This window comes from Hermetia illucens, chromosome 3 (genome assembly GCF_905115235.1).
Source record: "Hermetia illucens chromosome 3, iHerIll2.2.curated.20191125, whole genome shotgun sequence".
Taxonomy (NCBI): domain Eukaryota; kingdom Metazoa; phylum Arthropoda; class Insecta; order Diptera; family Stratiomyidae; genus Hermetia; species Hermetia illucens.
This window is the reverse complement of record NC_051851.1, coordinates 26,900,201-26,925,139: the sequence shown is the minus strand read 5'-3', so window position 1 is coordinate 26,925,139 and position 24,939 is coordinate 26,900,201. Positions and strand designations below refer to the sequence as shown.

Genomic DNA, 24,939 nt, shown 5'->3' with positions numbered 1-24,939 from the left:
TTGTTTGAGGTTGCCTTCCCGTGGGAGTTGATGCTAGCTGTAGTTGAGACCTCAAATCCAATTGTTTGTCCATCTGTCTGTCTGCCTTTTTTTCGTTGAGTGTGTGTGGGATGTGTGTGGGATATTTACCGACTAAAACCACGTCCGACTTCCCCGTACCCCGTAGAAACACCTTTAGGTATTATGTCATAGGGCGGAGTTACCATAATTTAGCTAGGTCTCCTGCCGTCTACCCGCGGCAATCGTATCTGCACTTTCTACAACTCTGCCGATTTTCGCAGCTTATTTTGAATGGTTGTGAACATGGACTTGATCGTATCCCAATTCCCCTGGCAAGCTACCAATTTCCTCTAAGTTCCTCCTTTCTTCCATGAACCTCGAGGATTGGAAGAATACATCGCAGTTTGGACAATCAGGTGAGGTGTCCAATTTAAACCTATGCAGATATTGTCAGTATCCACCATGGTCGGTGAGAAACTGGGTGAGATTATAATTGATCTCCCCATGATTTCTCTTCACTCCCTGATGTTAAGGATCAATCTATGCGTCCAACGCCAAAATGTCGATCGGCACCATTGCTGGGATAATGCCGCACCATCTGAGATGGTTTGCAAGGCAGAGCACACCCTTAGGCCGGTTCTTCTGTAGACCGCAGTCAGTTCATGTGCGTTAGATAAGATATGAAGCGAGTATTTGATGGCTAACTCGGGAGTGATGATATGACTCCCGATTCTAATGCAAGTGAAATTTATCATTCGGCGCTTTGTGATAAGGACGGTTTCCATCTTTTCCTTCGCGAGTGCCAGCGCTAGCCAACCAAGTCTTGACGGCACTGATTGCTTTGCATGAGTACGACTCAGCATCTTCGAGATGTTTTGCCACCATAACCAGTACAATGTCGTCGGCGTAGCTCAGCACCGCCGCCTCGTCCGCAACCGGAAAACTAACAACATCGTTGTACAAGATGTTCTACAGTTGTGGGCTCAGTATGGACCCCTGCGGAACACCCGCAGAGACAACGTACTCCGAGGGCCGGTGTTATACCAGAGCACCCGTTTTCGCAAGTCGCTGTCCACAATGGCAGCGAGATAGGTGGGAACACCCATCGTCGCCAGGAATTTCTGCATACGGATCCAATTGGCCGAACTGAATGCATCTTTCTCATGCAGGGTTACCACCACGCAATAATTCCTGGTACTACCGTTTCCGTAAATTGCACTTCCGCCCAAGCCAGTAACCAATTGGACGCCATCAATGGTTGATCTGTCTTTACGGAACCCATACTGTCGATCTGAAGGGCCTCCTTGGCTCCCAACGACCGGGAGCAATCTATCACCGATTATCCGCTACAGCATTTTTTCAATAGTGTCTAGAAGACATAGACCTTAAAGAGAATGGCTCACCTGGAGGTTTGCGAGCCTTAGGCAACAGTACCAACTTCTGCCTTCTATCTTTCTGTCCATCTGTCACCCGAGATTTACTCCAAAATACCGTGAGCCGTCTACACGAAATTTTGTGAGAATATGTGATCTGTGAGCCGATACACGTACAATAAGTTGCATCATTTTGTGTTGGCTTTAAGGGAGGGCTCCGCAGATACGCAAAAGGGGTGAACAAAATTATTTTCACAGAATATGGTTAAGTACTTTTCGAAAACAATTGTATTTCTGATATTGGGTGAAACGTAGGGGAGTGAGGACTTCCCGTTCTCAGAACCCATCCAACCCAACGCTCCGCTCCGGTCTTCAGAAGATGGCGGGCACAAGACCACTCATCCCTGAAAAAAGTAGTTGTATCAGTTGAAACCAGTCTAAATCTAAATTTCTAAGCACATAGGAGCAAGATATTAAGGAGGCAGGGTGAAAGGACCTAAGCTCCAGGACGTTGTAAGACCGGCATAATCTACGAAGTAGACAGTGGAAGTAGTCGTCAGGCTCCGCGAAAGGAACTTCAAAAATTTCCCCACTACCTATACTACGAGAGTTCATGCGAAATATAATATCAGAGGTAAGATACTATCCAGTCCATCAAACAATTACAGATTTGAAAAAGAGTATGCAGATCAAGGAAGATTCAGCGTTATTGTATAGAAGGGAGATTGAGAATCCTAAGCCGGAAAGAATTGTCCACAGGGAGGAGGGGAGAATCTGGTTAAGTTGACTTATATAGCTTCAAGAGGGCGACACAGTTAAGGAAGGGAGTCTGGGCTACATAGCAATGAAGCCAGCCATGAGGAACATAGAATAAAGTCAGACAATTTGGAAGTCCGATCGATGATGACAATAAAGTGAGGATTGAAAGGAGGTTTTTCATCGAATATTACACCCAGGTCTCATCAACCAAAAGAGTAGCAAAAGGGCACTAGCGAGGATTTAAGTGACTGGCAAATCCTCCGTATTTACTGGCGCTTGGCGTCAGCTTTTTAACCAAACACCAACACACCAGAGTATTTAGGTTGGATTGCAAGAGATCAATAATTTATCGCAATGTCGTCCGTCCAGTCGCTCTCTATGGTTCTGAGTGTTGGCCGATCATAAAGGACAATGAACGGCGTCTTGCAGTAATGGAGACGAAGATGCTACGTTGGACTAGTGACGTCACACGTTTAGATTACATCCGAAATGAGGATATCCGCGATCGTTATGGGGTTGCACCGATCGTGGAAAAGTTGCGAGAGAGGCGTCTTCGATGGTATGGTCACGCAATTCGTGCAAACGAGAATTCACTTGCCAAGATTGGTCTGAACATCGAAGTCGATGGTAAACGACCAAAAGGCAGACCTAAGCAACGGTGGCTTGATACGCTGGATGGGGATTTCGAGATTGCACCCAGATCAGGCATTCGATAGAGCCAAATGGCGAAGCCGATCACGACGAGCCGACCCCGCTTGTGAACGGGACAAAGGCTGCGAAAAAGAAGATTGCAAGAGATCAATAAAAGCTATAGTAGGGGGCGAAGTACAAAGCCTTGGGGAACAACTGTGAAAAAGGGGAAGGAAAGGGATGACTAACCATGAAAAGAAACTCTGCAGGAACGATTTAATAAGTAGGAAGGTAGTTCTGAGATGACTAAGGAGACGAAGGTAAACAGAGAAGTCTGGAGAGGAGGACATTCTAGTTGACGACGTCAAAGGCTTTGGAGAAATTGGTGCAAATGGTGTATACTACGCCAGGAATGAAAGCATGTAGCAAAGAAGATGGTGAAGTCCGGTAGGTTTGGAGCTGAAAATCGATTTTGTTGATGCATTGTTCACAGTTAGAAAGGAAGAAGATAGGAAGCCCTTCGGGAGGAGGTTCGAAATTCTTGTCAAGATTACCAGTAACGACTAAGGAAGGGTAAGAAGAGGAACACCGTGAGTTTGGGATCGGTTTGTACCTAGAGGAGGCATAGAGAGGAGGTCAAGGACGTAAACACAAAAAAACAAGAACAGTGTAGGTCGCAGCATTGTGCAGTCAGCAAAATTAGTGAAAAGGGGAAAAGATTGGGTGGGATAACAGGAAGAGCGTTTTGCGCTTTTATAATCATTGGTTTCACTGTGGAGTGTATAGCCTTGAAATGAGTCATTCTTAGAAACCAGTGCATGGTTCAGAGGATTATATGGTTTCCCGTGATGAACCAGGTTGAGTAAGTGCTCATACAAGTAGGAGAGGGAGAGACGTGGTGGGAAAGAATATTGTAAAAATTGCTAGAGCTTGATCACACGTTGAGTCAGGTAATACCCACCCCAGTTGATTGGAGCTGGGTTGGGACCGTCAAGATTGGCTTTGCGAAGATTGAACTGATTTACGCGTTGTGGCGAAACATGCTAAATAATTCATGGCTCCGCTCTCCTATTTCGTGGATAAATTGTATTCACAATAAAAATTTCATGTATCCAATTTCATCGATAAAGAATGCCTAATAGACGAGTGAAGAAGCTTAGGTTCTCCTCCCATTCGATTTATTTACGGCACGGTAACAACAAACCGCGAAACTTGCCGGACACCAACCTTAATCAGTCACACTCTGATTTCACTTAATTTGCTTCAATTTTTCGAAAAAAAAAAAAGCTAAAGGACACCAATATAGCGTGACAAACAAGTATTGATAAATGCTAAAGTCATAGGGGCAGTCACTTTCAAGCGCTACTCTCGAGGAATAGCAGAAAGAGAATTTTAGTGCCAGACACACAAAACCTTATGTTAGCGCTGAAGTACGAGTATGTACATATCTACATTTAGAGAGAGCGCCCATAAGTACTACTGGGAATTTGACCTCGAACTTCACTGTTGGCAAAAATCAGTATACAAATTGCTCAAATCAATTCGGATCGAATGATAGGTTCCTTGCTCCTATCTCGAGATCTAGAGCTGTTAAGCAGAAGTTGATGAATCGGCAAGAGAACAGGCAAATAAAATTGGCATAGCGGAGGTCTTAAAAAAATGATGTTATGGTCCATTGAACTCCTCCACATACATAGACAGGAGAACAAAAATTCTTCACCGGTAATCAGAAAGAATGTCATCGTTGGAAGAATATCATATCAGCCCAGAAATTACAGAATATTACTTATCATAAGAGTAATATCATCACTTCTCTACTGGTTGATGATACGGTAATGCTATGATCTTAAGAGATGTGAAATTATGTTGTGACACTAAAATCGCGATCTGTGATAGTAATGTGATATTGTATTTTAAGGTGTTATCTCTTTTGTGAAATTACATACATTACCCCACCCCTGTGTGGAGTTGCCAAATCTTCCATCACGCGCGTCCCTTCGTGCGGATAAGGGAATGCTCGGCGAATGTGTCATGGCCATGCACATGCACGCATCCGGAGATGTGCGTGTATGGGCATGTTTATGCGCAGGCCGGGTAGGTGGGAAGTAAACGCCCACCCGTGGATAAAAATTGGCTATGGGAAGGAAACCCAGAAATAAAACCAAACATGGAGGAGCAGAAGAAGAGTGAAGTTACGGTGCAGGGCTTCGGAAACCCAGTGCCGGCGGTTTTTGGGAGTGAACAAGCGGGCTCCCGGCCGTCGATATCCAACGACCGCAGTGCCTCAGTAGTGGGAACCTTGGCTACTGTGGCATCTAATGTTACAAGCGTACGGGAGGAACTTGAACTGGCTCCAGTGATGGATCCGTTCAGAAGGAGCTCGATTTTTCGCAGATCCCCTCCCACACGGGCACAAGCCCCCATGATCGCTACCCCCAGTGGGAAGCGTATAGCGGGAGTCTTCGATGAGGAAGAATCGCTGACGCCGATTCACCCGAGCGATGTTTTGGGCAATGATCAGGCTGGAGCTGCCTTTACTGCCCTCGGTAAAAAGATTATGGAGCTGTGTGAGTTTATAAAGGAGCGCAGGAACATTCACCAAAATATAAGGGCCATGATAAGAGGCATCCGTTTGACGTACGGCAAGGCCCAGGATGAACGAGTAGGGAAGTCGCCGATTGGAAAAGTGAACCAGGCAACTCAAGTAACGCCGGTTCAAAACACAAAAGGGGAGAAACCGGGGAAGAGGCTGCGCGAGAAGCTGAATGACTCAATAGGCCAGCAAACCCCGAAAAGAAAAAAGGACTCAACTTCCAAAAAGGCGGAGTTCATGAAAAGTACGTCTGAAGCTACCAGGGAAAGTACTGCAGTGGCTACCTCGAGAAAAGGGATCGAACCTTCAAAGGCGGATGCGGAAGCTTGGAGGAAGGTAGAACGCGGAAAAGAAATTATCGGAGGAAGATTAGACCGGAGGTGATTTTCATTTCCAAACGAGGCGAAGGGTCATACGCCGACATTCTCAGGAAAGTGAAGGCAGACCCCGAACTCACCAATTTGGGAGACAACGTCAGCCGTATTAGACGGTCGCAGAAGGGAGATCTTATGTTGGAACTTAAGAAATCCAAGGATGTAACCGCGGACAAATTCTTAAGCCAAATCGGGAAGACTTTAGGGCAGGAAGCCGACATAAGAGCTAGCAGGTCGGAGATCACTATAATCTGCAAAGATATAGATGAAATCACGACGAAGGAGGAGGTTCGCGAAGCGTTGGAGAAACAGTTCGATCTTGCCGGACTACAAGAGTCAGCGGTGAAAACGCTAAGGAAAGCCTATGGGGGAACATAAACCGCCATCATCAGCCTACCAGTGGAGAACGCACTCAAACTGGTAGCAGCAGGGAGAGTGAGAATAGGCTGGGTTATGTGTCGCCTTAGGGAACAGGTGGCGTTAAAACGGTGCTTTAGATGCCTTGGCTTTGGTCACATTGCGAAGTCGTGCACTAACCCAAATGACAGGTCAAAGCAATGCAGGAGATGCGGAGTAGAAGGCCACATCAGCAAGGACTGCGGAGCTGACCCAAATTGTCTACTGTGCAAAGGAAAGGAGGGTGTGGACCATCGGCACATTGCAGGCAGCAGCAGGTGCCCTTAGCACAAATCGCAGATGAGGTTGATACAAATCAACCTCAACCACTGCGAGGCGGCGCAGGATCTACTCGCGCAAACCATCCGCGAGAAAAACATCGATGTGGCCATACTAAGTGAACCATACCGAAACCGCGGTGGTAGCGTTTGGGTCAGGGACCAAACGGGCCAAGCAGCGCTGTCGACTTGTGGAGAACAAGCCTTCCAGGAAATCATGGAGCACCCGGAGGAGGGCTTCATCAGAGCGAAGATGAAGGGCATCCACATCTACAGCTGCTATGCTCCACCCAGCGCTACACTCGTCGAGTATGAGCGGATGCTTGCTGCTCTTGTTTTGGATGCAAGAGGACGTTGGCCGATCATAATAGGAGGCGATTTCAATGCGTGGGCTCTTGAATGGGGCAGCCGGATAACTAATGTGAGGGGACGTGTTCTCCTCGAAGCATTCGCGGAGCTGGACGTGGTACTGGCGAATGTTGGGTCTTCGTACACTTTCCGGGGAAGGGGCCTGGGGTCTATAGTGGACCTGACATACGTGAGTGCGACTTTAGCCAGTAGAATCGCTTGGCATGTCAGTGAGGACTATACTCACAGCGACCACCAGGCAATCTGCATAGAGATCAAGGGCGGATCGAGCTCGAAAAAGAGTTTTCGCAAAATGCCGGGTGGCATGCTTGGCTGGACAGTGAAAGCGTTCGAGGGGGACACGTTTTCCGCGGTGCTTAAATCCGACATATCCCTGAATGGTACGGCTGGAGAGAAAGCCACCCAGATCACTCGATGGGTGACGGAAGCATGCGATGCTACTGTGCCCAGAAGGCGATTGCTCCCCAGTAGGCAACCCAACTACTGGTGGAACAATGAAATCGCAAGTTTGCGAGCCGCATGTTTTCGGGCAAGGAGGCTTTGCCAGAGGCTCAGGGGAAAACCCGGTGGCGACGGTCGAGAGGAAGTACACAAGCAATTGCGTGGCCGCCTAAAGGAAGCCATTCGGAGGAGCAAAAAGAACTGCTTCAAACAGCTGTGCGACCATGCCGACATAAACCCTTGGGGCGAGGCTTACAGAGTGGTGATGAAAAGGCTGCGGAAATCACTCCAGGTGACCTGTCCGCGCCTCCTGAAACAGATTGTTACCACTCTGTTCCCTCACCACGAAAATAGTGGAAGGCAAGTTTTTGTCCAGCCAAATGACGGCATAATACCGCCTGTAACTGTGGAGGAGCTGCGGGAAATATGTGGTAGGTTCGGTGACAACAAGGCCCCAGGTTTGGATGGCATCCCCAACCGAGCTTTGAAACTGGCAGTGAAGATTAGGCCCGACCTTTTCGCCAACACCTTCGAGGCGTGCCTAAAAGAAGGAATATTCCCTGCCTAGTGGAAAAAGCAAAAGTTGGTATTGCTTCCGAAGCCTGGCAAGCAACCTGGAAACCCAGCGTCGTATCGTCCTATCTGCCTGTTGGATACAATGGGGAAGATGATGGAGAGAGTCATCTACAACAGACTCCTGCCCATCGTCGAAGCCAGCAATGGTTTGTCGGAACGCCAGTTTGGTTTCCGACGCGCCCACTCTACGGTGGACGCAATTGGCATGGTGGTAAACCTGGCAAAAGGTGCACTGATTTCTGGCGGCTGCTGTGCCGTGGTGGCGTTGGATGTCAAAAACGCATTCAACTCGGCCAACTGGAATAGAATTAAACGGGCGTTGGCTGACATAGGTGTCCCCGGATACTTGGCGAATTTGGTGGAAAACTACCTCTCAGAGAGGACTCTCTGGTACGGGACGGATGAGGGCCCCAAAGAGTACATTGTCACAGCCGGGGTACCACAGGGATCGGTACTTGGTCCCCTGTTGTGGAATATCATGTATAATGGGGTGCTTGCTCTTCCCGTCCCAGAGGGGACTACGATTGTCGGCTTTGCTGATGACCTAGCTGTGGTTGTTGCAGCAAAACACCCAGAAGATGCGCAACGGAAACAGTGAGAGCGGTAAAGTCCTGGCTAGAAAAGGCCGGGCTGATCTTGGCGGACGCGAAAACGGAAGCGGTCTTGATAACGAAACGCAGGAAAAATAATACTGTAAAAGTGGCGATCGGTGGACATACGGTCGTATCAAAGCCGGCTATCAAATACCTGGGGGTAATAATTGACACCAAATTGAGTTTTAGGGAGCACCTAGAGTATGCATGCCAAAAGGCAGCCAGTGCCACCACGGCACTTGCAAAAATGTTGCCAAACATTGGTGGGCCGAAACATTGCCGGAGGTTGGTGCTAGCCGGAGTGGTGCGCTCCATCCTGCTCTACTCGTCGCCTGTGTGGGCAGAGGCGCTTGCAAACTCTCAGAGACGGAAGCAGGTGAACTCGGTTTACCGGCGGATGGCTTTGAGGGTTTGCAGTGCTTTTAGAACTACATCAGATAAGGCAGTATTGGTGGTGGCAGGCATGATCCCGGTTGACATTCTGGCGAAAGAAATGAGTGTCCTGTACAATGCAAGACATATGGAGGGGCATGCACAGCGTAGAAATACGGCAAGGTCAGAGTCGCTTGATCTCTGGCAACGCAGATGGGACGAGTCTGCGAAAGGTCGGTGGACGCACAGGCTCATTCCCAACATTAGGGTGTGGCTTGAGCGAAAACATGGGGATACCAACTACCACATTACCCAGTTCCTCACAGGCCACGGTGGTTGCTACAGGCAGTATCTGCACCGTTTTGGGTTGGATGATTTTCCGAACTGTCCCAGATGCGATGGCATACCGGAGGATACAGAGCATGTGATGTTTCACTGCCCACGATTTGCGATGGAGAGAAGGAGCTTAAACCAGGTGCTGGGCAGGAGCGGGACCCCGGAGAGCTTGGTTACTGAGGCGCTGGAGTCCGAGGAGAAGTGGCTTGCGGTTAGCTCCGCAATCATCCAAATGCAGGAGGAGTTGCTGAAAGAACAAAGAAGGAGGAAGGCTGCAAATAGGAGAAGGATGAGTGCCTAAGAGCAAACCTACCCCGCGAAGTAATACCTCAATGGTGGTCCCGCGGGGCTGAGGCTGGAGAGACCGGGGGTGGTTTTTAGTGGGTGTGAATCCCACACGCGCCCGCTGTTGTTCCGCCGTTCGGGCGGCGGACGTGTCTTTCTAAGATTTTCCACCTCCGTGTACGCACAAAAAAAAAAAAAAAATACATTACCCCACCTATCTCTACTATAAAACCATTACAAAAGCTACTGGATGCAGGCGACACAGGAAATAATCAACACCTTCGAGCAGGGGGCCCTACACTATCGAAATACACAAAGCACAAGCCTACCTTAGTTACCTTAGTTATCGTTAGATTGCAAAAGCGACAATGGGATGGCCAAATATCATGGAGACAGTACGTAGAACAGTATTCCAAAACACAAGATAATCAACCAGTAAGAAAGACAGGGACACTTTGAAGATGCCAGCAAGGGGATTTTGAAATACATGATGGAAAAATCGAATCGCATAGAAGGACTACATCCTAGAGGTCACACATCGAATTGGAGTATTCCACAAGACATGGTCGTTTGCTAATGAATATGATGATGGGCTCATTATCCCAATCAATTTTAAAGTATAACATATGCCACCTTGCAAAATTTTACTCTAAATGATCGTTGATATTTTATGTTAGTTATTTGCATCTTTGTCCAAATAACCATTTCCTGTGCGAAATATAGAGCAACTATCCGATAGGCGGGTCTTACACTTTTCACTGTCACTGGCGATCTCGTTTAAAGTACCCTCCACGCTTGAGTTGTTCGGTCGCTCTCCTAGTGCATGCCAGAACTCCAAAATCATGCAAAGTGTAATATATAAACCGAAGAATCCTGAGCTACGCCTGCTCACAATACACATCCCACTTTATTAAACCCCCATGGTTAAGCGGAACCCACCTCTCTAGTCACACATTTTAATACCTAGAACTCGCAGATACACTCTTTAAATTTAGTAAGATTAAAACTTACCTATCATGAGCAAAAAAGTTCAATTTGATAGTATTTGCTGGACCGTAATCCTTCCCGCCAGTATCTCGTTTGCGACGACGTCCTTGTTGATTGATATGAACTTGATGAGCGTCTTCTAACACACCACGATCGAAATGTGCAGGCTCCCAATGTTTTATGTAAGGATTCAGGCTCTTCAGTGATCCTGGAAATAAAATAGATGGAAAAAAAGTTTAAGTAAATTGTTTAGTAGTTTTTGTAGTGGTTTTAAAATGGTCTAGATTTAGGCAACTAATGCTGAGGAGATAGTTGAACCTTTTCTTGACGTAAGTTCAGTGTCCATTCCATTCCCTGGCATTTCAGCAAAACTACAAAGAATGCAAACCAGATTATTAAACTACCAGTTCAGGCACTATTGGATAAATGGTTTGGTCCACTTATAGACACGGAGCGAAAATGGGTTTACAGGGGTTCCCCAGCTGCCGCCATATTATAGTTTAGATAGAGGTACGCTTCCTCACCTCTGCCCTGGGAGCGGCGTAACCGAAATGGTTCGCAGATGTTAACGATATAATTTTTTAGATTTGCATGACACAACATGGCTGCGAATTATAACCAACGTAAATCCGCCATAGTTCGACCAAACCTTTGTCAGAACTAATTTTTTTGTTTCGAGATTGAGCTGCGAACCGCTTGGGTCGTGCTGCTCTCAGTCAGCGTCTAATGAGTTGCCTTTGCCCTAGGCGAAATTATAAGCCGTCCTCGTCCATGATTTTTGAACTTTGGTCACTAAGCTCAGAACGAAGCTCCCGTGGACTAAAAAAAGTGGGGCGAGTTGCTCTCCAATTGATCCGTTCTCCGGGATCAAGTGGATGTGGGCTTAGGACCCAACAATCCTCAAACAATAAACCATCAGTAATTATAGTCACGTAAAAAGAGTAACAGAAGGAATATATCCTTTCAAGATTATCAGCTCAATAATTCTAAAGCAGACCTGGAAATGCTAGTATTTTTTTTAAAGAAAAACCAAACACGAATAGGTATCGGTTTAAGCATTTTTGGAGGAAGCCAGGTTTTTACTTGAAAAAAAGAAAGGGGGTTTCCTTTATTGTCCCTTCTGAAGGATGGCAAAACACTAAGGAAAAACTGATTCCCGAAATACGGTTTTTGTTTTATAAAGATAATTTTCACCAACAAAGGAAACCTCCTTTTTCTTTCCATAGGTAGGTAGTCTAACACCACATACTACTTATAAGTAGCATGTCTGATGGAGAAGTAAAGGCAGCTAAAGTTAAAATTTTATAGCTATAATCTAGAAAAATCACTGACTCTAATTCCTAATTTTATTTATTTATTTATTATCAACGGACAATAAAAAGAGTGAACTCTAGTTACCCTCTGAATGAGAAGAAAGCAAGAACCTTAACGTGTGCTTAAAACTACTGAAAGAAGAGAAATTTAAGGGACCAAGCATTAGAACTTCGACAAGTCTAGGAATCAGGGTGAGCGCTCCGCGAAGGACACGTTGAAAATATCTATCTTGTGTGTAATATAAGATGGAGGACGGCAGGTGGTGTCGTTAGAGGCGGAGTAGTCCATTGGACTCAAGGAAAGCTTGGAAAATGTGAAATAAATCCAGATAAAATAATAAGAAACATCCGTCAAGAGAGTGGGAAAGGTTTGTTGTTGAAAGATTTGTCCGAATTGCTCATAGAGTAAAACTTTCTGACGTTTAGCGCAAAACCATTAGCACTCAACCCAAGTGTCTAGATTTGATTGGAGACGATGATATAACAGAAAACAGTTTGAGATCGTCGCATAGAGCAAATAGGGACAAGTAAGGAAGGGGGAAGGTCGCTGACAAAAAATAAAAATAATAAAGGGCCCAGAATAGATTCCCGTGGGACGCCAGAAGAGGAGGAGTAGCAACGGAATGTGCATCCATCAAAAGAAACGCGATAGGACCGGTTGGGGGGGGGGGGGGGGGTTGATATGGGAATCCTGAGAGAGGAGAATTTGGATAGAAGTTTCTTGTGCTTTACAGTGCCGTAATCTTTAGTAAAGTCAGTGTAGATAGTATGCACTTCCTGCCTCCTGAATTCTGACATTTGGCGCGATAGTCCCTTATAGACTGAGGAAAAGTAGCGACAGCGTAAGTCACAAGACAGTTGGGGTAAGTTTGCAGGAGGGCCAGAGATTTTAATGGGAGGTGGAAATAACTGGTAGACTGCGAATATGGGGCCAGAATGGTTTGAGATTTCCACACTTTAAAGAGTCCTCATCACTAGCCAAATATTTCTTCCCGGACTTAAGTATTAAGAATTCGGCCGAGGAAATCAACATGGGTTCCAGAGGGGAGGAACTTCTTCCTAGCAGCGAGTTTTTAACGAAGTCTTTTTGTGTGTTTCAGTGGTGAACCAGAGAGGGTAAGAGCACAGGGACTTAAACAGAGGAGGAGACTTAAGAAGGCTTAAGATTTGATAAAATTATATAGAAGATGCTTGGTCAGACGTTGATGGAGACAGAAGGGATACCCAATTGATTGCCGCCATGGCTAAGTTCAGACCTTCGAAGGTTTCCTTACGAAAGTTAAACTTAGCAGACTATAGGAAAGTGAAGTCGAGTGATGTGAGCATCAAACTCTAAAGCAGGATGATGGGTGTAAGTAGCAATGGGGATTGGGACGGGCGAAGCACAGGGAGCTGAGAGACAACAAGAGCAAGAGTGCGATTTCTGGAAAGGTTAAATTGGACGGCGTCAATGGTGTTCATGGAAGTGAATAAAGAAAGCGAAGGAGGGGTGGAGTTATTGGGAAGGGAAGAAAAGCCGGGAGTAGTAGGCCAAGAGAGCATAGAAAGGATAAATTCGCCGCGGAAGAAAAAGAAGCAAAACGGCTTAAACTGTTGATAATCTCTCGAAGAAAGTTACATACAGAGAAGGGGGACATACATTTGGCGGAAAGACTAGTACGGTGACATAATCGTAAGTAGAGGGGGAGGAGGAAAAAATGCGTTCGGCACAGACAGGGGACTTAACAGCTATCAGAGACCCTTCGCCGGTTGACTTGCCAAGTACAGCGCAGTCTCTATCAGGCCGGAAGACAGAATAACCTCCGAGAAGTTCGAAATATGAAAGCCTATCATCCAATCAGGTTTAATAATATATTATAGATGACGTGATGTTGAAATGCTAAGGCAGCTTGAAAGTCTGCAGCGTGGTCCTTAGACTCCTAACAAAAAGTCTTTAATTATGAAAATTTGAAAATGAATGAATGAAAATGAAAATTTTCTCGAAACTGGGTCCTCTGATAAGGCTTAATAAAGACTCTTTGTGTCCAGAAGAAAGATTGGGCGATGGCGTCGAAACGGTGGGGTTATGTCATTTTGATGGAAGCTATCACACGGTCGGGGGAACAAACCTTCGTCAGTTTCCTACACGTGAGAAGCGACAGAGTAAAGATGGCTTTGCTTCTAATGTAGGCCAGAATATCATTAGAAGTGCTAAGTAATCTATCCTCGACACGAATAGTTGTTTTAGTGGCGAAGGAACGCGTAGCAGGAGGCACCTAGAGTAATAAGAGAGCGGGATGATGCTTGGTGTGACCTGCAGGCAGACAACCTTATATCGATCATCAATTAAAAATAAACAAAAATTTAAAATGAGATGACCTAAAGTTAATTGGAATAACCATCGGGTAGAATATGCCAATATGCCGCAGGATATGTTTATCATATACAACAGTAGATAACTAGGAAATCATCACGAAAGGTCACTAGATAAAATAAATGTGAAATATCTGTATCCCATAGTTAAAATCGCACTAAAATCAATTCCCAACGATATCACGAGCCAAAATGTTGTAACCTCCCACTTTCCTCAGCTTCTGACATAAGCAATTAGTAAAAGTTGAATTTTCAACCTGGAAGGGAGGGACCAGGAGCTTACAACATGTTGGCAAGGAGCAAGAATTTAGGATATGGAAGGAAAAGCATTAGAGCATCACCTCCCGTCAAAACTTTGCTGTCGCAGGAGAGGGTTATTTTGATATTATCTTGGGAACATTTTATTTGCCAATGAGATCCCTCACAAGGAAGGTGATAAAGAAGAATTGCAGGACAAAGAAGGAGGTCACTCCTATCTGGCTTCACTGAAACTTTCGACGGCGATGCCCCTCCAAAATTTACAAACCTCAAAAAGGGTCATTGCCGTATCATGAATAGTAACACGATTTGTTAGTTTACTGCAGAGGGGGCTACCGCTTTCCCACCACCCGCGACTGTGAATTCATTTTGAAGGCAATCTATAAGATGAGGGGATTCTGTGCGTGTAGAGACGATTCAAATATATTATAAGGAGTCTATCATGGCCTTACTAAAAACCGCAACTAACGACGATAGAATAGGATCTCAGATGATAATCCTAGGGACCGCTGGAAATCAGAACTTGGGCAGACCAAAAGAGGGACGAAGATGACTACCGTTCCGTATCAGGGCAGGGTCAACTCATCAGACGCTACCTCACCTCTGGGGGCAGTGTAAGTGGTTTTATACACTCACTTTTATAATTCGCAAAACACCACGCCCACAGTTCGGACCAAAGCTTGGCCAGAGCTAGACAATTTTTGTTTAGGGATTGAGGAGTCCTAGGTGCACATCCACTTGATGTCGGCCCCGACTAAATGAAGAGCAACTTACCCCCACTCTTTATGGTTTATGGACTCCTCTTTTTGGGTTTAACACCCGAAGACCCGAAGACAGCTACGGTTTCGTACCGTAGCCGTCTTCATCCCTCTTTTGATTTTTGAACTTTGGGTGTTAAACCCAAAAAGAGGAGTACGTGTATCGGCAAACTGAAGGAAGGTAGCTACAGGATTGAAATTTAAAGAATATCTATAATAATATATGTGCTTAATTAGGAGGTGTCACATCTTTTGGAACAAACACATCAAAGACCTCATTTGAGTCCCCTTTACAGCAATGATTTTGTCTATCAAAGGTGTTAAGGTGTTGAAATACTTTAAAGATTCGATTACCAACTGCAACATGATAGATAACACTTAATGCGACACTATTCATTAAGAAATGAACATTGACCCTAATAGGTGTATTATGGACACCAGATTCAAACGAGGAACACATAATTTCAATCCATGTATCGTGTTCCTTTGCTTATATTAAGCGAACGCATAATATACCCGTATAACTCTCTAATATCCTTGCAACGGGTACATCCATCGTATCTGAAGCTTCAAATTACGTAGATATTCACAAGCCTAATATACCCACGGTTGCTCACATATCTACATGTACAACATATATAGCAAGTAGGATCCTACATTTCTGCATTACAGGATCCATTTCGTCATTTGTGACCCTTTTATACCGATATTAAGATAACTTCATTATTACTAATGGATGTCATACGTGTACGTTTGTGTATAAAATATTATCCCAAATTCCAGACACGAATCCCAAGGCAAGTACGTAGATTTCAGGGATCAGGACTCAAATGAGGCCATACCAAATCTTTATTTACTTACCCAGGATCTAGTAATAATTGACCGAAGGGTAATGGGTTGTCTGTGATGTAAGGAATATGTAATATTTAAACATGGCAAACTGATTATTTGATTGATTAGCAACACAATGTAGGAAGACCATTCAATTATTTATGGGAGAATATGATGTATCTTAGATAAGATGTCTTGACCAAATACGATGTGTAAATAATCTAGGCTTACATGCGGAGGTGTACGTTATTTGATGGGTACACATATCGATTCCGAGCATATTGAATAGTAAATCTCTTGGGTCAAGAAGAAGACATTAGTTGAATATCAAATTATCAAACAGAATATATTATTCTCGGCTGTGCTGATGGGGATATTGCAAATTCAATTAAAGTTACTCAACTTGAGCTGAATAGAAATTCAACACATTATATAGAGGAGGATTCACCTCTTACCCTATTACCTTTTCTGAATCTAAAAGTGATACAAATATTCAGAAAATAGAACTCTTCCGGAATGGAACAAGTAGGAAACCAGAAGCTCGGTTTTATTCCAAATAAACGCTTGCTTTTAATAATATCGGTTGTCTAGCCTACCTAACCTACCTATCTCCAATTACTTTTTTAGAAAAGCACCAGCATCTTGCGTTCAGGCCAACATAAAGAGTACAAAGGGTTTTGGATGACTTTAGGTGCCCACTTGACTTTTGTCAAAGGATGCGAAATATCCTTTATATCATATAATTAGGGCTGAGAAATAACCGGTTGGGTGCCCCCTCAGATTCGATATCTAGCAGTACTGATCCATCGTGTTACCCGAAGCAACTCCCGCGGCAAATTTATCTCTGTGGTAGGAACGAGGTAACTCATTGGCCCGTGATCCATGTGGTTAATGTATTGGAGTGTCGGTGCATCGATGACTCTTAGATGGTTTCCTTGTGTGCGCTTTCCCATCCCATGTGGTAAGCTATAAACAGTTATACAATGCCATATACTCGCAACCACGTGGACGCACACTATACCAGACAATAAATTCTGCCTTCCCCTCCCAGGATCGTAAAGGTAGCGTTGAGAAGACCATACATGGTTGTAATGAAGAGGATATGAGACCCAAATTCACCTTATATGACGTGCCCGCTGAGGCTACCCAGGAGGATCTAGAGGAGATTTGTGGGCGTATTGTTGATAGTAAGACTCCAGGATTGGATGCTTTTAAATTCGAGGTTAAAACCAGGCCCGAACAGTCATTAAACACATTTGAATCATAGATAGAGAAAAGAGTATCCTGATCGCAGTAGGAAAGGCAAAAGTTGAATCTGCTACTGAAACCCCAAAACCCGGCGTGACTCCTTCATATTCTTTCTATCTTTTAGATACTGTAGGAAAGGGGTTGCCGGGTTCATACACTGATTTCATGTCGAGCGAAAGTACGGGAAGTTGAATTACCCCCGTATACACTTCCTGTGGTCAGAGGAAGTGTTTGCATCATTTGGCATAAAACGAGTCTCCCGACTGCTCCCATTGCGAGCATACTATGTTTCATTTCCTGCGGTTCATGGCGGACAGGACAATTGTGTAAAACGCCCTCAACGTAGGCTTCGAATCCATTAAACCCGAACAAATGTTGATGTCATATTCACGATTCAGAAAAAGACTTCATGAAGTGGAACGAGCCCGGAGGGACAATAAAACGTGTGACATAAACGCGCTGGTGTAAACCAGACCCTCGGGAATTAATATTTCATGGTGAGCAAGCGGGGATATGGATCATATGGCCTTAGTCTTCGCGATGTCTTCCAGCGATCTCCATCCATCAGCCGCGTCCTCCAGTTTCGAAATTTGAGCAGTGAACCGCTGTTGTCGTCAGCAGTATCTGCTCAGAGTTTGCGGGGGTTTCCCACCGGTCTTCGTCCTTCTGTTCTTCCTTTAAATACCCTTTTATCTTTATCTAAATATCATATATACATTCAACGTGGCGAACCCATTGGAACTCATGGTTACATCTAGTTGTCCTCTCGTTTGCTCCTTTTATTCCCCTCTCGAAAGTATTCACTTGTTTTTCGCGAGTTTATATTAGGGTCACATCCATATCATAGCACAGGTCTTATTATCGATTCGGAGTGTTGCTTTCCTATTTATGCAGCTAGCGTTTAGAATCCGCAATGTATATACATAAGGTTGCCATTTACAATTTAGTGGAATATAACGTATCAACTACACCTACGCATCATCGTTCGCGGTTACCTGAAATGCACTTCAGTTTCCCTCACGACTTCCTGAGATTCCCGCACTCCTCCTCGACTGTTACCCTCCAAGTCTCCTTAGGGCTCCCCACTCGTCGGCCATTTTGGGACAGTGGATGCCACGGCATGGCACAATGAAATTGTCGCCCCTCCTTAATGTGTGATCTATCCACTGCCACTGGTGCCTTCGCATCAGATTGTGTACCGATGACAGGCCTGTGCGTCAACCAAGTTCTTCGTTTGCAATAATTTCAGGGAAGCGTATTCCGATGATATAACGCAGACAGGTGACGGAGGCTTGGAGTTTTTGAGTAACAGTGAGGGTCGCATTCCATGTGCCACTCCCATATAACAACACAGTGAGAACACTAGCAATGAAGAGTTTCAATTTGATCTTAGTGTTGAGATGATTCCATTTCCAGATTTCAAATAGGGGAGTGAAAGCGGATCTAGCACTGGTCATGCGTTGGGTAACATTCAGTTCAGTGCCACCGTAAGCAGAAACACGTTTCCTGGATATACAAATTGATCGACATCTAATGCAAATAGAGAGAGTGCGATGACCTGTCGGTCTGAGAATCTCAGCTTTGTTGGTGGTGGTTTGTTCAGTCTAACCCTACTTGCCTCACTTTCCAAACCCAGAGCCATTTAAGGAAAGCTGTCATCATCCATTGAATTCCTTTAAGTCTTCCAGACAAAGCGGCTACTGGTTTCTCCAAAATGCCTCTCCTGTGTAGAGCACACCAGATATACTCTCTGTTCTGGCTATCGAAAGCTTTCTCGAGATTGATGAAGAGTAGGTGAAACGACGATCTGAACTCCACGAACTGCTCTAAGATGATCCGCAGGATGTTGATGTGGTCAATGTAAGAAGATCTAGAGCGAAAACCAGCCTGGTCCTTGTCGATCAAGTTTTCGAGGTATTCTTTAATGCGTTCCAGGATTATTTCAACTATTATCATTACAACGGTAGGGAGCACGCAAGAACCCTTCTAATTGGAATCTTAATGATCATCCCCTTCTTCCACTCTCTGGTGAAAGTCCAAGATTTCCGTAGTAGTGGAAGTAGCAGATCTGCAGTAACTGCAGGTGTTGCGATAAATAACTCTGCAGGGAGACCATGCAATGGCCAAGACTCATGGAAAAAAAAGGGTGGAAGACGCCCTCATCATAGACTTCAGACCCCATAATCTCGGAAACGAGATGTTAAGGTCCGAGGCGAGTTGAATCGCAAAATGGTCACAATAGCCGCGATCTAAGAGAAATTCCAAGAACTAGAATGGGGCGTAGTTAAAAAACGGTAAAACTGGAGCTGACAGAAAAAAACAGATAAGGTTTTTAGTAGGGAAAACACGACCACAAGATAGGATTGATCTCAATTATTAACATATTACAAGTAATTCCCAATCTCGTTGTTTCGAGTTCGAATACCGGTCGTCATGGGTGTGCTGTGTGCGTCTTTGTGCCTGTCTCCGCTACTGCAACCTTATCACTTGTGATGATAGTGATACTGAAGCAAAGTCTCAATGCGTAAAGTGAACGATAGCGTTCACTTGCGTAAAGTGAACGATAGCGCCAAATTGGTGCCAATGAAGAATAAATGAACCTTTCATGCAAGAGAAGAAAAAAAGGGAAAATCCAATATGATTATGTCACTTAGAAGTTATCTTTGCTTGGCATATTTAAAAGTTTGTCTAACACGCTCAAAATCAAAATCATCTATTCTTACCAAAGTCAGCCGACAGAACAAATTCGCAACCGATAGGCGGCATCGGTACTCGATAGTCTCGGCGGTACTACTTGTACTAGGAAACCAACCAACAGCCGGCCTTCATTCAAAGCCGTAACATTACGAATCAATTATTTAAAAACTGCATCCCCGTATTCACATGCACACGAAATTATATTCTAGTCCAAATCCAGTCCAAAGTCATCCAAAAGCTAACGTCAAATCAGTCCGAAGTCAACACAAAACTAGTCAAAAGGACAGATAATCATAACAACAATAAATACCACTTGCAGCATCAGTATCGGCTCGACACCCGACAAATGACGCCGCTAGTTGTACTTCAAAGAGCTGTAATGTAAAGTGATGTTTGGAGATGTCATATCACATTACAAAACATTACCTACCATAGAAGTAATATGACCATCGCCTTTGTAATGCGGTGATGTTTGGTAATGGAGTGATATTAGGTAATGCGGTGATGTTGTAATGTTTGGTAATGTGTATTGCACTTGGTGATGGTAATGTTATATTACACTTTAAGGTGATATCACTTTTGTTATATTACATAGATCACCTACTCATCTTCCATTCTTTGTCTACATTTGAGCAAATTTAAACCTATTTTCTGTCAGAAAGAAATTCCAAGATCCGGTGAGATTAAACAAGCCACCGTACCCTTTGAAAAACAACAACTTTTTCAATATTCACTCAGCAGAGAAACAATTTCAATTTGCTTTTACCAGGAATTGATCTAGTATTGTTTGTGAAGTTTGTAGTTCAGCAGTTTCTTGACAATTGAATGACTTTAAATGAGTTTTGCCAACACCTTATTTTCGGCGTTCACTCTTGTTTCACCAAACTCCTGATAGTATACCAGATATTTCATTGCAGTACCCGAGGCAACCACAACCTGAAATTCCGTTTATTAAATTGTCGGTAACAGAAAACTGTCATTGCCAATTATTATTAGCCATTGAATACCACGCTGAAAGCATAAACACGTAAAAGTCCCCATACATCAATTTATGATCCAATAAACATCCTTTAATTAAAGTTGCACGTCCTAACCATGCTCAAAAAGCTGACCAAATTATAATTTATTCATTCCAGGAAAAGTGCTAATAGATGCGGGAAAAACCTTCAAACAACACGCTCTACTCCGTTCATAATTCAATTTGCTGCTACTCTGGTATCACCGCCAACACTAGCAGTGTCAATTAACGCCAACTAATCCAAACTGGATCCACTTTAAATTTAATTTTCCCTACGTGTCATTTGAATTTCATTTCAATAATTAACAAAAAAAGACTCCTATTCCAGGATATACAAATTTTTCCAAATCCCACCCAGACTATCCTCTATCCATTTTCGCTACGTTATTCATCGGTCCCTTTGTATGCTAGCACAGGATCTGAATGTAATGGGTAAATCCTGCGAAATTAACACCATTACTCCAAAGGATAACGAAATTTTTTCACGCTCTACGAACGGAATTTCCGTTCATTCCAACTCGTTTTCCTGTCCCCGATTTCATTCAGGTCCTGAATGAAGCCACTTACATAGTTGCCGAACTAACTGGCACTACTTATCGTGTGTAAGGAAAGTGGAACAGGCTAGGATATACACTGTGAGAAAAATAGTCATATCTGGAAATTGCGCTAGTGAACTGCTACTCCTCGTTGAGCTGTGAAAGGTGCTCCTGGTGCCCTCTGCAACTCTGCAAACTAGGAACAAACAGTTGCTGGCGTCGCGACATATGCAAGGATAGTTGATAGCTATGTCGTATTAACGGATGTTAGTGAAATGCTGTCCTTAAGGAAGATGACAAAAACAGGAGCTTCGCCATGTACACATGGAGCTAAGACCGAGTGGAGAGGCGGGGGATATGTGGATGTGACATTCATGTCCTTATTACTTCCCAGTGAGCTTCTCCACCAGAATGCCGCCGTTGGCCTGTTTCCCAGCTGGAGATGAATATAATTGAGTTTTGTGCTCACAACTGGAAAGGGTATTTTGACGACCCCATCCTAGCATGCCCGCATGCAGCTGACGGCAACTTCATATTTGTACGTTTCCCAATGGGTAGTTTTCAACGGAGATGGAGAAATTTATTGTGAATTATCCTGGAAGATAGCGACAGTTCCAGGGGAGAACTCCAGCCAATAAACCTAATCAAGTTGTTTGTTTTATGAATTTATAAACAGAATGAGGCGAAATTTTCTCTATTTTCCATAAAAATTTTATGACCAGCATAAAATCTACTTCATTTTCACATGAAATCTCCCCGACAACAATGGCATTGTGAAACAAACCACATACAAAAGTCGGTACAACCTCCAGTAAAGAATAAAGCCACAATATGTCCGCCTTTAATTCTAACCCGTTACAAATTAAATTTTCCCGCACCCTCGGCACCAACTTCCATGAATAATTTTCCATTTAAAATGGAAAACATTTGCAAACAATGTTTTCTGAAAAATTTTCCTTTTTCTTCCAGTCACATGCATATATATACATAGAGATTTGTGTGGCGCTAAATCAGTATTTGTGTTGAACAGTGTGTTTTTCGGCCAGTGTGTTGGAATTGTTTGTTTTTTCCCTGTTCCACGCGGGGGTGGTTCGAGGAATTGGGGTTGCTTGGGCACATTCTGGTATTTACAATGCAAACTTACTTATGAGAGCTTTGTTTTTTGCCCTGTTTTGTGTAGTTGTGGACTGAAAAAATGGAAGCTTTAATAAAATTACTTGCGACTGTCTTTTGCTTTCATTGCGATTTATCATTTACGTTCGGATGGAGTATGTAAAAGTTGACAGAAAAGAAAATATAAAGCGTAGAGCGCTGCAGATGAATAACAAAATGGCAAGGACTAATGATGATGAGAAAAGTTTGCGATGGAAATTCCAGATTTGGGCGATTTTTCATCTTTATCTTTGCAATGCTATCTCGAGATACAAAAATATATTAGAGAATACAGAGAAGACAGTCACAAGGATATGCCAATATGACCTTTAATGATCCCTGCAGGATTATAACCCCTAAACTCCATGAAGGAGAGTAGGTAAAAATCTAGGTCTTTAGTAGAAATAATGCAAATTCTTCAGTCTGCAGGCCGCAAATCCTTGCTCATTTGTTTCTGGTTGTCGCTGGATCCTAATGAAAATTCGGAAGATGTCATTCAAAAATGGTCCCCTTTAGGCACTCTTCGAAATTCAAGAAGACTGTGACCACACCACAAACTCAAATTTTCTGCGTTTAACACCCGAATGGAAGGCAATTGTGTTCTTCCCCTGATACCGGCTTTAGCTTATCATATCATATCCGACGCTTCGGTTCAATTTTTTGAACTTCTCACTCAACCAACACAAGCAAATTTCGAATCGAAATCTTCACTTTATTCTAAGGTTTTTCGTTTGAAAATTCCGAGCTCAAAAGAAGAACCAGATGACACGCGGTTCACTTTTCTCGGCCACCAAATGTCCGGCTAATTTTTCAGCCCATACCTTGCTTTCAACTGCATTGAATTTTTCCACAATTTGTTTGGAGCTCGAGTTGGCCTCATTACACAAGGCAAATCATTAGTACCATTTGCATTCACATGCATTTCGTTTAAACCAAAAACAAACGTTAGAAATGTATTTAATAGCACGCAGCATGAGCAGGGCTACGTGAAAGCAACAACAAAAAGGTTAATGATCGTTTTCGGAATATTGAAAAACTGCTATATTAAAATTTGAAAATATTTGAATGAATTTTAGGGTTTTGAGGGAAGTGAAAAAGTGATAATTGTTGGAATGAGAAATAGGAAAATGGTAGGAGTGTAATAGAAACGCTAAGGGGGATAAACCTGAAAAGAAAGAAAGTTTACCCCATTTGTCATCATATCCAACAGCGGATGAGGCTGCAATGGCTAGGTAGAACCACCCACCTCACTAATAATTATGAGAAAGAATGTATAAAAGACGTCCTGATAGCTGGACGAAGAGCAGGTTCAATCCATGCTAATGCCATAAGAATGGTATCATCTCAAGTAAAATTTTGAGTGACTGGATTTTAAAAAAACCCACGGGAGATCAAATTTTCCCTTCCACTAAGGGAAAGAGGCAAACCTCAACTAGTTAGTAGCGTATGTAGGAAATGCACTAAACTCATTGAAAATTAGTGATATTATTAATGAATATTTGAAAAATTTGGGCAGGGGCGGAGGTGAGGCATAAGGCATGTTTCTCCACAGGAGTATGTTAAAATATCTCAAGAGTAAGGGCTGAAGTAGAGTGACAGCCACTGCAGGCGTATCGTTGCCACTCGAAACACATGCTAACCGGGAGGTCTCCAGAAAGCACTGTGAACTACCATGACTGCAATCAAGCGGATGATCCAAACTCTAAGCGAATGCTGTTCTGCCGAGGGGTCAAGTCTGTTACTCGGAGAATATTGATGAGCGCTGGATCGTGGTTCAGTTCCGTGTACGGAACTAAAGGCATTGCACGGAAACTGGTAGGTATCACCAGAACTGGATCATCACTTTCTTTGTATCTCGTTTATGCTCCAAGCTCTCATTAACCCCTGCCCTCGCCACATCATCTGAGTACTCTGGCCCAACATAATCTTAAATGGAAAACTTGGTCAGCGTACAGGCCAGATACCTGGAGACAAGTTGATTAGAAGTTGGAAATAGCAGTGGCTAAGCCACACAATAGAAAAGAGCGACAACGCGCTTCACGCATTACCGCAACCTTATGGCTTTCCACAACTAATGTTCTATCTTATCGATTAACGAAAGTTTCAAATCCGCCCTCCTTGAGTCGAAGTGTTGACCGACTATAAAAGGCAATGAAAGGTGTCTTGCGGTAATGGAGACAAAGATGTTGCGTTGGACTAATGTCAAACCCCGCCTTGAACACATCCGAAATGAAGATCTTCGCAGTCGATATGGGGTTGCACCGATCGTGGAAAAATTGCGAGAGGGGCGTCTTCGATAATATGGTTACGTAATTCGCGCTAACAAGAATTCGCTTGCCAAGATTGGTCTAAACATCGATCAAGATGAGCCGACCCCGACGAAGAAAAACACTGCATTTTGCCAATTTCGTAGA

The 24,939-nt window shown here is 43.9% G+C and overlaps 1 protein-coding gene across 2 annotated transcripts in view; it reads right to left on the bottom strand.

Moving 5' to 3' along the window:
* Positions 1–24,939, bottom strand: part of LOC119650921 (disintegrin and metalloproteinase domain-containing protein 10) — a 649,135-nt gene that overhangs the window by 474,757 nt on the left and 149,439 nt on the right. For both annotated transcript variants that reach the window (XM_038054147.1, XM_038054146.1), the window contains exon 2: positions 10,387–10,570. In XM_038054147.1, coding sequence (XP_037910075.1) covers positions 10,387–10,570 — 184 coding nt within the window. The remainder of the gene's footprint in view (positions 1–10,386; positions 10,571–24,939) is intronic.